The 13,386-nt window shown below is 44.6% G+C and overlaps 1 protein-coding gene across 1 annotated transcript in view; it reads left to right on the top strand.

The window, feature by feature from the left end:
• The window catches only part of DIRC2 (disrupted in renal carcinoma 2), a 158,863-nt gene that overhangs the window by 110,405 nt on the left and 35,072 nt on the right, over positions 1-13,386 (top strand). The window contains exon 7 of the mRNA XM_015410852.1: positions 90-217. Within this exon, the coding sequence (XP_015266338.1) occupies positions 90-217 (128 nt within the window). The remainder of the gene's footprint in view (positions 1-89; positions 218-13,386) is intronic.

Genomic DNA, 13,386 nt, shown 5'->3' with positions numbered 1-13,386 from the left:
CTTTCCCAGCATTTCAGGCTAAAGTATAATGCTCTTGTTATTTGGACGTGTGAAATCCTTGTAAATGTGTTGTGTGTCTTTTTTCCTAGGTTTGCAGATTTCATCAGAGGAATGCTGAAACTTATCCTTATCCTGTTATTGTCAGGGGCAACTCTAGCAGCCATCTGGTTTACTTTGACATGTGTAACCACTGTCATTCACCTGCCTTTAACTACAGGTATTTATGTTCACATCTAGCATTCATTAACAGGTGTGGTATTAATGATTCATTAATATGGAACGTTGTGAAAGTAATTTTATGTTGCAGATTAAATACTGTAAAACTATTCAAACTCTGAATTGAAAATAATGGCTGTGCTAGAATTTTATTTTATTTTATTTGCAGTCAGTTCGGGACCATAGCTTCCCCAAGTGCTGCAATGCATCTAAAACCAACTTACAAATCTCCCACTTCAACCAGACTTTTGCAGATCTATTTGCATTACAGCTAAAGGAACTGAATTTCTGGATTGATAGTACAAGGTTGTGCTACGTATGTCTTTTAAAAAAAATGTTAAAATAAGCTGGTTTTGAGCAAACTTTGCTAACTTAAAGCTTTTTAAAACTACTGCTGTATGGTTACAAATATTGGTTAAAGAGACGGATTAGGTCTTTTGGGTTAATGGAGGAAGCCATGATATAAATATTTTAAATAAAATACAACTTTTAGCCTGGTTTTCCTGCAATTTCAGTGAATAATTATATATGCATGTGTTACTGTGGTATACTGTGGTATAATGTACAGCATGTATCTGAAATCTGGGAAAGCAAGCAAATCCAGAAATACAAGTCTATGATGATTTGCTCGCTATAAGTTGGATGGATGAATTTTGCAAATTATGCTTTACTGATTCAGCTACATCAGTTATTTTTACATTCATATAATATACTTGGAATAGGCCCATTGTGCTGTTAACGTCACACAGAATTAATGTGTTTGAGCTAGGTTGAATAACATATCTGGAATTCCTTCAGTTTTCTGACTTAACATAATAAATTCCTCTCACTGTCCTGTATTTTTTTCCTGCATGTTATGTTTTAGGTTTGCATGCCATCTTCTGTCTGTACTCTCTGGTCTGTCGCTGCTGATAGGATGCTTGAACTGAGAGCCAGGCTAGAGTTTTTACCTTTGCGTGTGTCTGTCCAACCAGACTTTAAACCACAGATTATTTATTTACTTGCTCAGCAAGCTAATACCATATTTGTAATGGTTTAAGACAATTTGCTGCTGTGTTGAGTTCTGTACTTTTTTGCCTCTTCATTCCCATTTCATAGTACTTTGGGGGAGTGTTCTCTTCCTTTCCTGTAGTTTCCTTGCTGTTCTCCCTCCCTTTTTTGGTTTCGTTTTCGTAAATCTCAATTTCCTGCTATTCCTGATTCACATTTTACTTGTTTCCATTCAGCTGGCTTAAAAGAGGACCGGCAGTAAAATAGCATATGAAGGCATTTGTTGGACTTGAGAGTTGATACTCTAGGAGACAGGCAGCAATAGAGTTTACACCTTGGTGACCATTGTCTGAAGCTTTGTGCAAATGCAGTGATCCATTAGCACGTCAAATTCAGTTCTCCTCCCATTTGAAAGATTTTCTTTTCCGGTAGGAAGTTTAGAAGACTTCAATTTAACCTGGGATGTGTTGCAGCTGGAATGTTTCTTATAGGCTGAATATGTATTAAAATCAGGTTTGAGGGAACTAGAGAGCTTGAAGCTCCTCATTTCTCTTTTACCAAACTTAGGTCCCGGTCACACGGGCCGGAAAATGCGGGGGGGAAGCGTGGCTGTTTGCCCCGGAACAAAATAACACGTGGCCGCCTGATCACACGTCCTGTCAAGGTCCCGTGGTTAGGGCGGGAGGTGCCGATCACACAGCTCTCCTGCAGCGCAGCAAAGAAGCGGCGGGGCGCGATCACACCAGCAATTGCTATGCACCGCTTCCGTGACAATCGGGAATTTTCTTTTTTCCACCAGAAGGTGAGCATGCACATGATCGTTTGTGCGCATCCTGTGCAGACTGAAAAAAAAAAAGTAACCGGTTTGCGATGGGACTAGGACAGAACACGATCAGATGCCCGCCCTTGCCCCGCGTTTTCTGGAAACTAGTACCTTCTTCTTCAGCGGGAAACCACGGGTTAGCCACGGGAGCACTACGCTTCCCAGATGTTGCGGTGTGATCGCGCTCGGAAAATCTGCCTATCATCCGTCTCTTTAGTGCGGCAAATGCTCCGTGTGAACGGGGCCTTAGGTAGCTGAGTCCTTGGCTTGATACTGTGCTCTGTTTCAACAAGCTACATGGTTGGTACAGTGAAGCAGATGTGCTACTCCCTGGATTTCAGGAATGACTGTCTTTCATCCTGGGGAAATCCATTAATGAACTTGGAGACCTTATGCCCTTTTTTGTTGCTGATCTACAGCCACAGAGCATCTCTGACTCTGTTTAATTAACAGAACTTTGCTGAGCGCTCTTTCTGTATATCTATCTATATCTGTCTATAGTCTGTCTTATTCAAATTAACTTTGAGACTCCGAAATTGTCCTTGGTGTACAGCTATAAAACAGAGCTGAGTACAGCATATTGAAATAGATGTCTAGTTGAGGGGAAATACCACCTGAGTTACCAATACTATAAATTTCCCTTAGTCTTTTTTGTGATCTGTTTTTCATATTTAAAATAATCAGCTCTGATTTTTTTTTTAACGCAAAGTATTTTTAATGGCTGAACAAATCAAACTTTGCAGCGCTTGCTGTCTTTTGGGGATGGCAAATCATTGTAGCACTGTTGCAGTGGAAGGGATGTGCTAAGAACTTTTTCCATTGTGGAGAAAGATGTGGTATTGTCATGATCCTGGGCCTATAGTGGTGCAGCTTACAGGCTCTAGGGTGGCCTAGTGGCTCCAGGAAAGCCTGTATTAGAGTGACGACAGGACTTACATTTCCCAGGTACCCTCTGGACCCTGTGATTGGCTAACAGGGGGATTTGGATGGAAAATTTATACCAGTTAGAGGTGTAGAAGGTGGTGCCTGGGAAGAAGGAATAAAAGGCCTTGCCCAAAGTGGGAGGGCGTTCTCTCTCTCAGGGAGCAAGGCTGGTGAGGCTGCTGCAGAAGGAGGGATCCCTCATCCAAAAGGGGTGAGTCAGTCTGAGACCAGTTGCCTAGAGAAGGCCATGACAGTAGAGTCAGACGTGTTAGGATTTATTGTTTTGCTGGTTTTACTTACCTTTACTGTGCTCACTTTTCCTACATGTTTTTGAATCACAGTTATTGTTAAATGTCAGACTCTTGAACAAGAGTATTGGATGAATAATTTTTAAAACACATTTGCTGTGGAACATGTGTGATGGACAAGGATACCCAGCCTTCTTCAAGGGAAACAATATTACATCCCGAATATGAAACAGATTTTCACAGATGCCAGTCTCTGGGGATATGGAACAACCTTAGACAACTCTCCAGTACAGGGTCGCTGGTCCAATGATGAAAGAGATCTTCGACAAGGAAGCAACGAAGATACTGATGTGGTCAGAGAAGAATGTAGCCTCCATCCGAGCGGAACACGTCAAGGGTTCCATAAACTTACAGGCAGACTGGCTCAGCAGAGAGACGATACACCAAGAAAGATCTGTTACATCTGATCACAACTAGGTTTGGGGTCCCACTAGTGGACCTCTTTGCATAGGTGTCCAATCACCAAACCCCTCTCTTCTTCTCCAGGTATTTCCATTGCAAGGCTGAAACAGCAGATGTGCCGACGTCAGTGTGGCCAGCGGTTCTCCTCTATGCCTTCCCGCCGATTTCAGTTATTCCCAAGATGCTAAGGAAAACCAGAGAACTGAAAATGGAGGTGATAGTGGTGGTATCGTCTTGGCCTCACCGTCCATGGTTTTCTACCCTTCAGGAGATGGGGACAGTTCCTCCTCTAACTCTTCCATCGTCACCAGACATGCTTCAGCAGGGCTCAGCCTGGCACCCACACCCAGAATGGCTGTTTTTGACCGCCTGGAGCAAATTCATAAACTTAGGGTACTCTCCTGTGGTGACAGAAACCTTACTGGTCTCTAGGAAGCACTTAACAATCAGGAATTACAGCACTTCCTGAAAAGCCTTCACTAGATGGTATAGGAGGAAAGGAGTGGATCCTCTCAACCCACCTCTGGAATCTGTTCTGTCCTTCTTACAAGAGGGCCTGTTTTCTGGGTTAAAAGCTTCCATGCTAAGGGGGGCAGTCTTGCCTCAGTTTGAGGGATGCAACCTGGCAAATCATCCACACGTCCACCTCCTTCTTCAGGGCACAAAAATCAAGTCTCCTCCACAGATCCACATGTTTCCAACCTGGAGATTATATACAGTATTACCTGCACTCACCAAGGATCCATTCGAACCATTGAGGGACGTACTTCTGAAATGGATGAGGATAAAGACACTTTTCCTTACCGCAGTGACATCATCAAGGAGAGTCTCGGAACTGGGTGCATCGTCTGTCAAACCACAATTATGTGTTTTCCACAAGGACAAAGTAATATTGAGAATGGGATCCGTCCGTCCAACCCAAGGTTTCTTCACTCTTCCACAGGTCCAAGGTCCAAGGTTTCTTCACTCTTCCTCAGGTCCACAGGTCTCCTTCTGCCCAGATCCCAAGCATCCTAAAGAAAAGTTATGGCACATGCTGCAGCACAAAGTAGACACCTAGATGATGACCCACTCATATTCTGAAGACACTGCTTTGGGAAGTCCCATCCAAGATGTTCTCCACTTCAGAAGGAGAAAGGGCTATTGGTCACTTACCGTGAAGGGTCCTTCTTTTCTGAGGAAAGGAGGACATCTTCTCTCCCCCCTCCAGGTCACCTTCTAATCTAGCTGCTTTTCCTTTTCTCTCTTGTCTTTATTGTTCTGCTTACCTTTGTTCTTGTTACTTACCTGTTACTGTTATTGTTAAACATAGAATGAGATATAGTTTTGACTGCTTTTCGGAGTTACCAGAACTGAGAGGGCAGTGACTCCCATGATTCTAATGGGGAAGAGGGAAAAAGTAATTCTTGTCTCCCTGATAGGATGGTGAGAATCACCCATCCAAGATATTCTTCTTTCCTCAGAAGTAAAGGACCCTTCACAGTAAGTGACCAGTGGCCCTTTTCATTCGTAGGGGCAAAATAAGTCACCTGTGTATGTGTTCATGGATCACTTTAGGACTGCCAGTTATCCAGTTCAAGCTCTGCTGCTTTCCTTTACCTTTAGCTAAGAGTGGGAGTAGCCTTATTCCTTGGACTAGGAAATGGTATGTTTAATGAACTTTCATTGACCAGTTGTTGGAAAAGCAGATTAGTGAAGCAGGCCCATATTTGCAAAGGGGTGAGCTCCTTTTTTAACGTAGAAAGCAGCCTTCACTCTTTTTACAGCCTTCAGTGTCCGTGTCTTGAGTTTACTGCTAACATCAATATGGCAAGCTAATGCAATAAATCTTCAAATTTAAAAGCCTTTTCTTATCTCATTCTCTTATGCCAGTACATATTTTAGCACTTAGTATGAAGTGTTCCAAAAGTGAAATCCATTAGTCTTGATAAGTTGCTAAAGGTCAGATTCTTCTTTTAGGTCCAATGTCTTTTCCTGAAGTGCTTTTGCTAATAGAATGCTGTTGTTACCTTCAGGTGGTTATAAAATGCCTGGGTAAAACTGCCACTTCTCTGCAGAATTTGGCTGTGATGCACCTTTGGAATAACTGAGTTGGATCTAGCCAGCTTCTTCATTCAATCTCAACCAATTTCTTCCCTTACTCTCCTTCCTATCACACATGCTTTTTTTTCCCTGTGCAGGTGCCATGATCCTCAGCATAATCTTTTTAGTGGTCAAAGGGGACACTCCCTTCTGTTTACCACCAGAGGAAAAGCTGGCTGGATCCAGTCCTCTGGTCTTTGTAGAATGGTTGCCTTTGACTGGCTGGTCTGTTTATTTGCATATGAAAATCTCTGTGCTGTCTATATTCAGATTTAGAATACTTTCTCTTAATTTATGACTTTTAAAGTCAATTTATTTGTCTGTGCTTTAGCTTCTACATCAGCGAAGGCCAACCTGCGGTTTGGGAGCCACATGCGGCTCTTTCACACATATTGTGCAGTTCCTGGCAGGGCGGCTGGGGAAGCAAAGGGGAGGCATGCCTCCCTGATCGGCCTTCCCTTCCCCTGGGTAGGGTTGAGGTGCGGGCGACCAGAGAAAGAAAGCTACTTTAATTTCAAATGCATTCTCAAAGCCCCTCCCCCCCGGCCGGCTTGGAGAAGGCATTTGTCTCTTTGAATCCCTTTCCCAAGCCAGCCGGCATGTGGGGGAGGGCTTGGAGGATGCATTTAAAGATGCTTTCCACCTATCCCTTTCTCCCTTCCCCATCTATCTGCTTTCTTTCCACCTTTCTTTGTTTCTCTCTCTCTTTCTCTTCTCCCTCCCCATCTAAAATTCAATGTGTTCTCCAAGCCCTGCCCCACTGCCACACCGGTGTTTGTGTCATTAAATCCCTTCTCCAAGATAAGCCAGCACAGCAGCTGGGACAGGGGCTTGGAGGACACATCTCAAGTTAAAGGTATTCTCCAAGCCCCTACCCCCTCTCCAAGCTAAGCCGGCTGGTGTGGGCGTGGAGTGGGAGTTGGAGAACACATTTAAAGTTGAAGTTGATTTTTTCCCACCTCCCCCTCCTTCCCCCCCCGTTTATTTGCTTTATTTCCACCTCTCTCTCTTTTCCCCTTACTTCCTCCCTTCCCCATCTATTTGCTTTCTTTCCACCTCTTTATTTTCAACTTTCTTTATCTCTCTCTTTCTCCCCTTCCCTCATCTATTTGCTTTCTTTGTTTCTTTCTCTCTGTCTCTCTTCCTTCCTCCCCCTCTCTCCCCCATCAGTGTGTTTCCTTTCTTTCTGTTTCTCTCTCTCTCTCCTTTCTCTCCACTTCTTTCATTCTTTCCACCTGTCTCTTTCTCTCTTCTTTCCATCCTTCCTCCTCATCTATTTTCTTTCTGTCTGTCTGTCTGTCTCTGTTTGTCTCCTTCCTCCCCCTCCCTTTCCATCTATTTGTTTTCTTTGTTTCTCTCTCTCTTCCCCCCTTCCTTCCTCCCTCCCTCCATCATTTGCTTTTTTCCGCCATTCTTTCTATTTTTCTCCCTCGCCGCTCATCTATTTGCTGTCTGTGTTGCTCTCTCTGTTTTTCTCTTTCTTTCTACCTCTTTCATTCTTTCTTTCCACGTCTCTCTTTTTTATCTCTCTCTTAGACAAATACTTATCATTAGCAAACAAATAAATATCATGGGACAAATAAATATCATTATCAAGATCTGTTTTTACCCCTTTTGTTTTTATTTTTGGCAGTCTCATTTAATGTTAATAAAAAGCAAATGTGCATATTTTCCAATAAAAATGTGTGTGATATTTGTTCATGCCTTGGTGGCTCTCGAACATCTGATGTTTATTCTGTGTGGCTCTTACGTTAAGCAAGTTTGGCCACCCCTGTTCTACATGGTATTTGGAAACATAATTTTTTTAAAAAAATCTTGGACTAATTAATACGGCATTGTCTTAGTTGATGCCTTTGTGCCTTGAAATCAGCCTCGCATTCACAAGAAATAATTTCTTGAGGATGGAAACGCACCAGTTATTTAAGTGCTAATTTATAGGGCTTCATGCCGCCTTATTCCTGAATGTAATGATGCAATATAATGACGACCTCTGCACTCCAGGGTAATTGGGAGAAATGGCACGTTTAAATTGATTTGGTTGAACTTATTCTTTTTTGTGATAATTAAAAGTTTCAGGATGTAGTGTGTAACGGAGACAGAGTATTGGAGTTCAAATGCAGGGCAGTGCTCAGTGACACTCAGGCTATAGGGAGGGAATGTGAGATGGCTGCTGAAGCTGCCAGAACAACTTCAGCATTAATGCCGAAGCAGAGCTGCGTTGACATCAGGGGTTACGGGGCCACTGGCAGTTCCTTGAATCAAGAAGAGGGAATGCACGGTGTATAACAAAAATGGTTTATCACTGTGCACAAGCATTTTTCTTAGCAATTGCAGTAGAATTCTTTACATTTTCAAGGCAATTCGAGTTCATTCCATGATCATGAGTACTCCCAGTAAATGGGTACCTCCCTGTTAAGCATTATCACGCTTGCTGTTCTACCGGAAGGCCAAGTCAAAAACATTAAGGTCCAAAATGTTTTCCAAACTTCCAAAGGCCTGACTGTGCCCAGACAAAGTGATCAGAGAGAACGGAAATAAAGCAAAGCTGCCTGTTAGAAGGCCTGTAAATTAATGTAATTTTGCAGTACTGATCACTCTGACTCTTTTACATAACTCTGAGTAATTTCTTTTTTTACAGCACATCCATTCTTCACTGCTTATAGTATGCAAATACTTAAAATAAATATTGCATTGGTGAAAATACGACTACAACTGCTGCTCTGCAGCACTGCATACGCTATCATGCTCTACAGGAGCAAAATATTCTGCTCAATTGATCTCATTATCAAAGTGGAATTGTTTGATTTTGATTTTAAACAGTCACAAGGAAAATAAATTTTCAGAAGGGATCATGGAAAGACCTCCTTTTCCAATCAAGCACCCCAGTCGATCAAGCGAACCCAAAATAGACCTTATTTTTAAAGGATTCACTACATGTTCTCTGCTTTCAGTTTTCAAATTGAAATGCAGCAGTGAACAGATTCAAAATAAGGCTAATATTGCCCTAATTAACAAGGAGTTTTGGGAAACGCGTTTCCCAAAACTCCTTGTTAATTAGGGCAATATTAGCCTTATTTTGAATCTGTTCACCGCTGCATTTCTGGTGCCATTTTCCCCCTTGGTTGTGGCTTCTTGTTCATCTTTGGTCTTTTGTGCTGGTACACATAGGACTGCATCTATGCCGGCCTGCTGCTGGAGACAGACTTCTAGCCAAAAACCACAAGGGACTGCTATGCGCTGGAGCCGAGAACAGTTCCCACCTATACGGTCACATTCACCAGTGCAGCTGCACCTCCTTCCCTCAGTTCCTTCTTTGATGCCATCAGAGTTGGTTCTTCTTCAAGCATGCTCTTCCTTTTTTTTTTTTTGGTACCCCCTGAAGGGGATGTTTTTTATTGCATTTTCTAATAACTACGTACTAAAAACTACAAACAGAAAATCCAGGAAAGGGGAACTACATCTATGGGAGAAAGTAAAGAAAACCCCCTAAAAACCCAAGAGATGGTGATCATACATACGTTTACAAATTTACCTTTAAACTTAAACACAAGTTAACTTTCGTTGAAAATGATCATGTATCTAATTAAACATAAGTGCTTCGTCAACAATTACTAATTTCATAAAACGATTGTAGAACGATATACAATAAACTTCTTTTTAAGTATTCCAGAGCACATTGACAATCTATTTTTCCCCCTTTCTGTGTCTTAACTGATAGCCTTGTTTAGGAGTCAGAGTCTTCCTCAGAGGATCCAGCCTCTCCTTTTCCCTCGTTCTCTTTGGCATCATCGGTCGCACCTTCTCCTGTTGGACTGCTATGTTGACGCAGAAATTCACAAGCCTTTTCAACAGAGTCAATCCTTTCTTTACCATTTGCGTATCTGAAGATTAGTCCCTTGGGTGTTTACCATCTGTAGGCAACATCATGCTTTTGTAGAAACAGAGCCAAGTCTCTTTATTTCCTTCTTTTCCTTCTTATCTCAAATGGAACAACTTTCAGTATTCTTATATCTTTGTCTTTTATCTTCAAGGTAACTCCATTGGAAAGCGTGCTCTTCCTGATTGTCATTTTTTCCGTGTGTTTTTCTGCTGTGATCGTGCGTTTTCCCCTGGGAATTGCCACCAAGGCTTGTCCTAGCCCCTTTAGAGGTTTCCGCTTGTGGTGGAGTCATTACTGGGAGGATTCTTGGAATTATGTCCTAGAAGGAATTGGTTAAAAAGTGCACAAAATGTAGTGCAAGAATGACTCAAACTTCTGAGCATGATCTATGTCTGTTCTGCCCTGGGTGAGGGTCATAATGTCTCTACTTAGAATAATAGAATCATAGAGTTTGAAAGGACCTTGCAGGTCATCTAGTCCAACCCCCCTGCACTCTGCAGGAGCATAGCTGAAAGATAGCCCTACAACGTACCCAAAAAATGGTCGTCCAGCCTCCGCTTGAAAACGTCCAGCGAAGGAGTATCCACCACCTCCCGAGGCAGCCTGTTCCACTGCTCAACCACTCTTACAGTTAGGAAGTCTCTCCTGATATTTAGCCAGTAATGATTCCCTTGTAATTTCCACCCATTAGATCTAGTCTTGCAATCCAGAGCAAGAGAGAATAGATCTGCTCCATCTTCTACATGACAGCCCTTCAAATACTTGAAGACTGCAATCATGTCCCCTCTAAGCCTTCTTTTTCCCAGGCTAAACATACCCAACTCTTTTCCTCATAAGACTTGGATTCCAACCTTCTCACCATCCTGGTTGCCCTCTTCTGGACACGCTTGAGCTTGTCAACATCCTTCCTAAAATGTGGTGCCCAAAACTGGACTCCAGGTGAGGCCTGACCATAGCAGTATAGAGCGGAACTATCACCTCCCATGATCTGGACACAATGCTTCTGTTAATGTTCATGCAGAAGGCCAGACCCAATCAGGATTCTAAATTAAAAGCAGCCTTGTGGGAGAAGGCCCTCCTCTCCTCCGATGTTCTGAAAATGCAGTCAGCTCCCGAATGTGCTAAATCACTCTCAGTTTCAGTCAGGTGTTCCGAGCCTCACTGGTGCCCGTCTCACTCACCCTCTCCATCGGTTCCAAAAAGCTCCTCGGCAACGCCATTGAAATGGTCAGAATCTGAGTCTAAGCATAAAGAGAAGCTTTCAGAACTGAAACAGGCACCGTCCAGCCCCGGGACCATCACTGTCGATCATTGTCAAGGAAGTTTTGCCTTCACCAAAAAAAAAAGCCCTCCCCACACATGCAGAGTCACCTCTCTTGTCCTTTTCTGGAGGCGAACTGGAACCGGAGTGGGAGACATCGTCTTGATGCAGGGGTGGGAGAAGTGATGTCTGTGTCCCCCAGTGAGGATTTAAAAATGTATGGTGAGCAGATGCTTAGGAAGGTTCAGTCCCTGGACACAGAGGTGGCCACATCAGATCATCGCCGAAAGGACGAGATTTTAGGCTGACTGTATTCTGACTCTCCAGGAGTAACATGGTTTCCGATGTTGGAAAATACCCAGGAATTTTGGCAAAAAACAGCTTCCGTCCCAGCCACATCCTGACGCATGGAAGGTTTTTATAGAATTAGGCAGGACACTCCTCCTTTCCGGTCGACACATCCTCTACCATCCTCACTTATCATTCAGGAGATGCCGCCTAGGAGTCACCAGGCTTATCATGCAGCTCCAACAAATAAAGAAGACAGGAAAATCGACGCACTGGGAAGGAAGATCTGCTCCTCTGCGGCCTTAGGTTTGTGTGTGTCAGATTATCAGGTGATAACGGCAATCTGTCAGCTCTTCTTTGGGAGAAACTTACACCGTACTTAGAGATGATTCTCGAAGACGAGAGAGCATTGACCAAACTCCTGTTGAAGCAACAGATGAATGTGGGGAGGCACGGAGCAGATGCTGCAGCTAGATCTGTGGCCATGTCAGTCGTTGCCAGGAGGCATGCCTGGTTGAGGTCGACAGCTTTGCCATTGGAGACCAGACAGAGGGTTGAGGTATCGACCTTTCAAAGGCTCCCCTCCCTTTTCAAAGAAGATGGATGAGACTCTTGCCCAAATAAAAAACTATAGACAAACAGCAAAGTCCTTTGGCACTACACCTTGAGGACCCACGCAATCTAGGCATAGGTCATATCAGCAACAATATTGGCATCCTTGTAGTGGGGAACAGAGAGCAGCCTCTATGGGACGTCAGCAATATCCTGCATCTAGATTGCTCCCAGCCCCTCAACCGTACCACAGGAGGAAGCATGCTGCCTGACCTAGGATGGGGCAGCAACCCCAGGCCTCAAAAAGTCCCACCAACCAGCTTACAAGGCCAGTTTCTGAGTATATGATCCCTCATTGTCGGTCATGTTCGGGGATCGGTTGGTCCAGTTTCTAGAAGCTTGGACTCTTATCACTTCAGATACCTTGGTTCTGGCTATTATTGCACAGGGCTGTGGGATGGAGTTCACTTCCTTGCCCCACTACCAGGTGGCGAATACTGCCATAGATAATGCCTTATATTTATTATTATGGGATTTGTATCCCGCCCTACCCATTTGGCTCAGGGCGGCAACAGACGGCAAACGCCGAGAATAAAAACATACATTACATTAAAAACTTAATAAATAAGAACTAAAATTGGTGCTCTACAGTACATTTTAACAGGACTCAAGATAGACGAATCTCATTTTCGGCTGATGATATCCAAGTTCGAGACGCCTGAGTGGTGTTCCTCTTTAGGGCAGCGTCTCTCCCCACCCAAGGCCAGGTCGATGGAAAAATCGGCCACAATGATGGTATCGTGGCAGTGGCGGCGGCTCCTACTCGAAAGCCTGGCGGAAGAGCTCCGTCTTGCAGGCCCTGCGGAACTGTGCAAGGTCCCGCAGGGCCCGGATCTCCACCGGGAGCTCATTCCACCAGGTAGGAGCCGCCACCGAAAAAGCCCTGGCCTTGGTTTGGGTGAGCTTGATGTCCCGGGGGCCTGGGACCTGAAGAAGGTCCAGGCTCCCAGATCGCAGCGCTCTCGGGGGAACATACGGGAAGAGGCGGTCCCTCAGGTAGGCTGGACCCTGGCCATTCAGGGCTTTAAAGGTAAGCACCAGCACTTTGAAGCGAATCCGGTATGCTATAGGCAGCCAGTGCAGCGCTTGCAGCACCGGCCGGATATGGTCCCTCCTCGAGAGACCCATCACCAGCCTAGCTGCAGCATTCTGCACTAGCTGCAGCTTCCGGATTTGCGACAAAGGCAGCCCCAAGTAGAGAGCGTTACAGTAATCCAACCTCGAGGTGACCATCGCGTGGATCACCGTGGCCAGGTCCTCACGGCTGAGAGAGGGGACCAACTGCCGGGCCAACCGTAGATGATAGAAGGCTGACCTAGCAGTGGCTGCCACCTGGGCCTCCATTGTCAATGAAGAGTCCAGGAGCACTCCTAAGCTCCTCACCTCCCGCACAGGCACCAAAGGCACCTCGCCGAAGGACGGGAGAAGGAGCCCCAATTCCCGGCCGGTCCGACACAGGCCCAGGACCTCCGTCTTTGCCGGGTTTAGTTTCAACCGACTCAGCCTGAGCCAACCAGCCACGGCTTGTAATGCCCGAGAAAGGTCATCGGGAACGGAGTCCGAGTGGCCGTCCAACATCAGATAGAGCTGGGTGTCATCA

The sequence above is a fragment of the Gekko japonicus genome, unplaced genomic scaffold (genome assembly GCF_001447785.1).
Source record: "Gekko japonicus isolate JY-2015 unplaced genomic scaffold, Gekko_japonicus_V1.1 scaffold319, whole genome shotgun sequence".
NCBI lineage: Eukaryota > Metazoa > Chordata > Lepidosauria > Squamata > Gekkonidae > Gekko > Gekko japonicus.
This window is presented reverse-complemented; position numbering and strand designations above follow the sequence as displayed.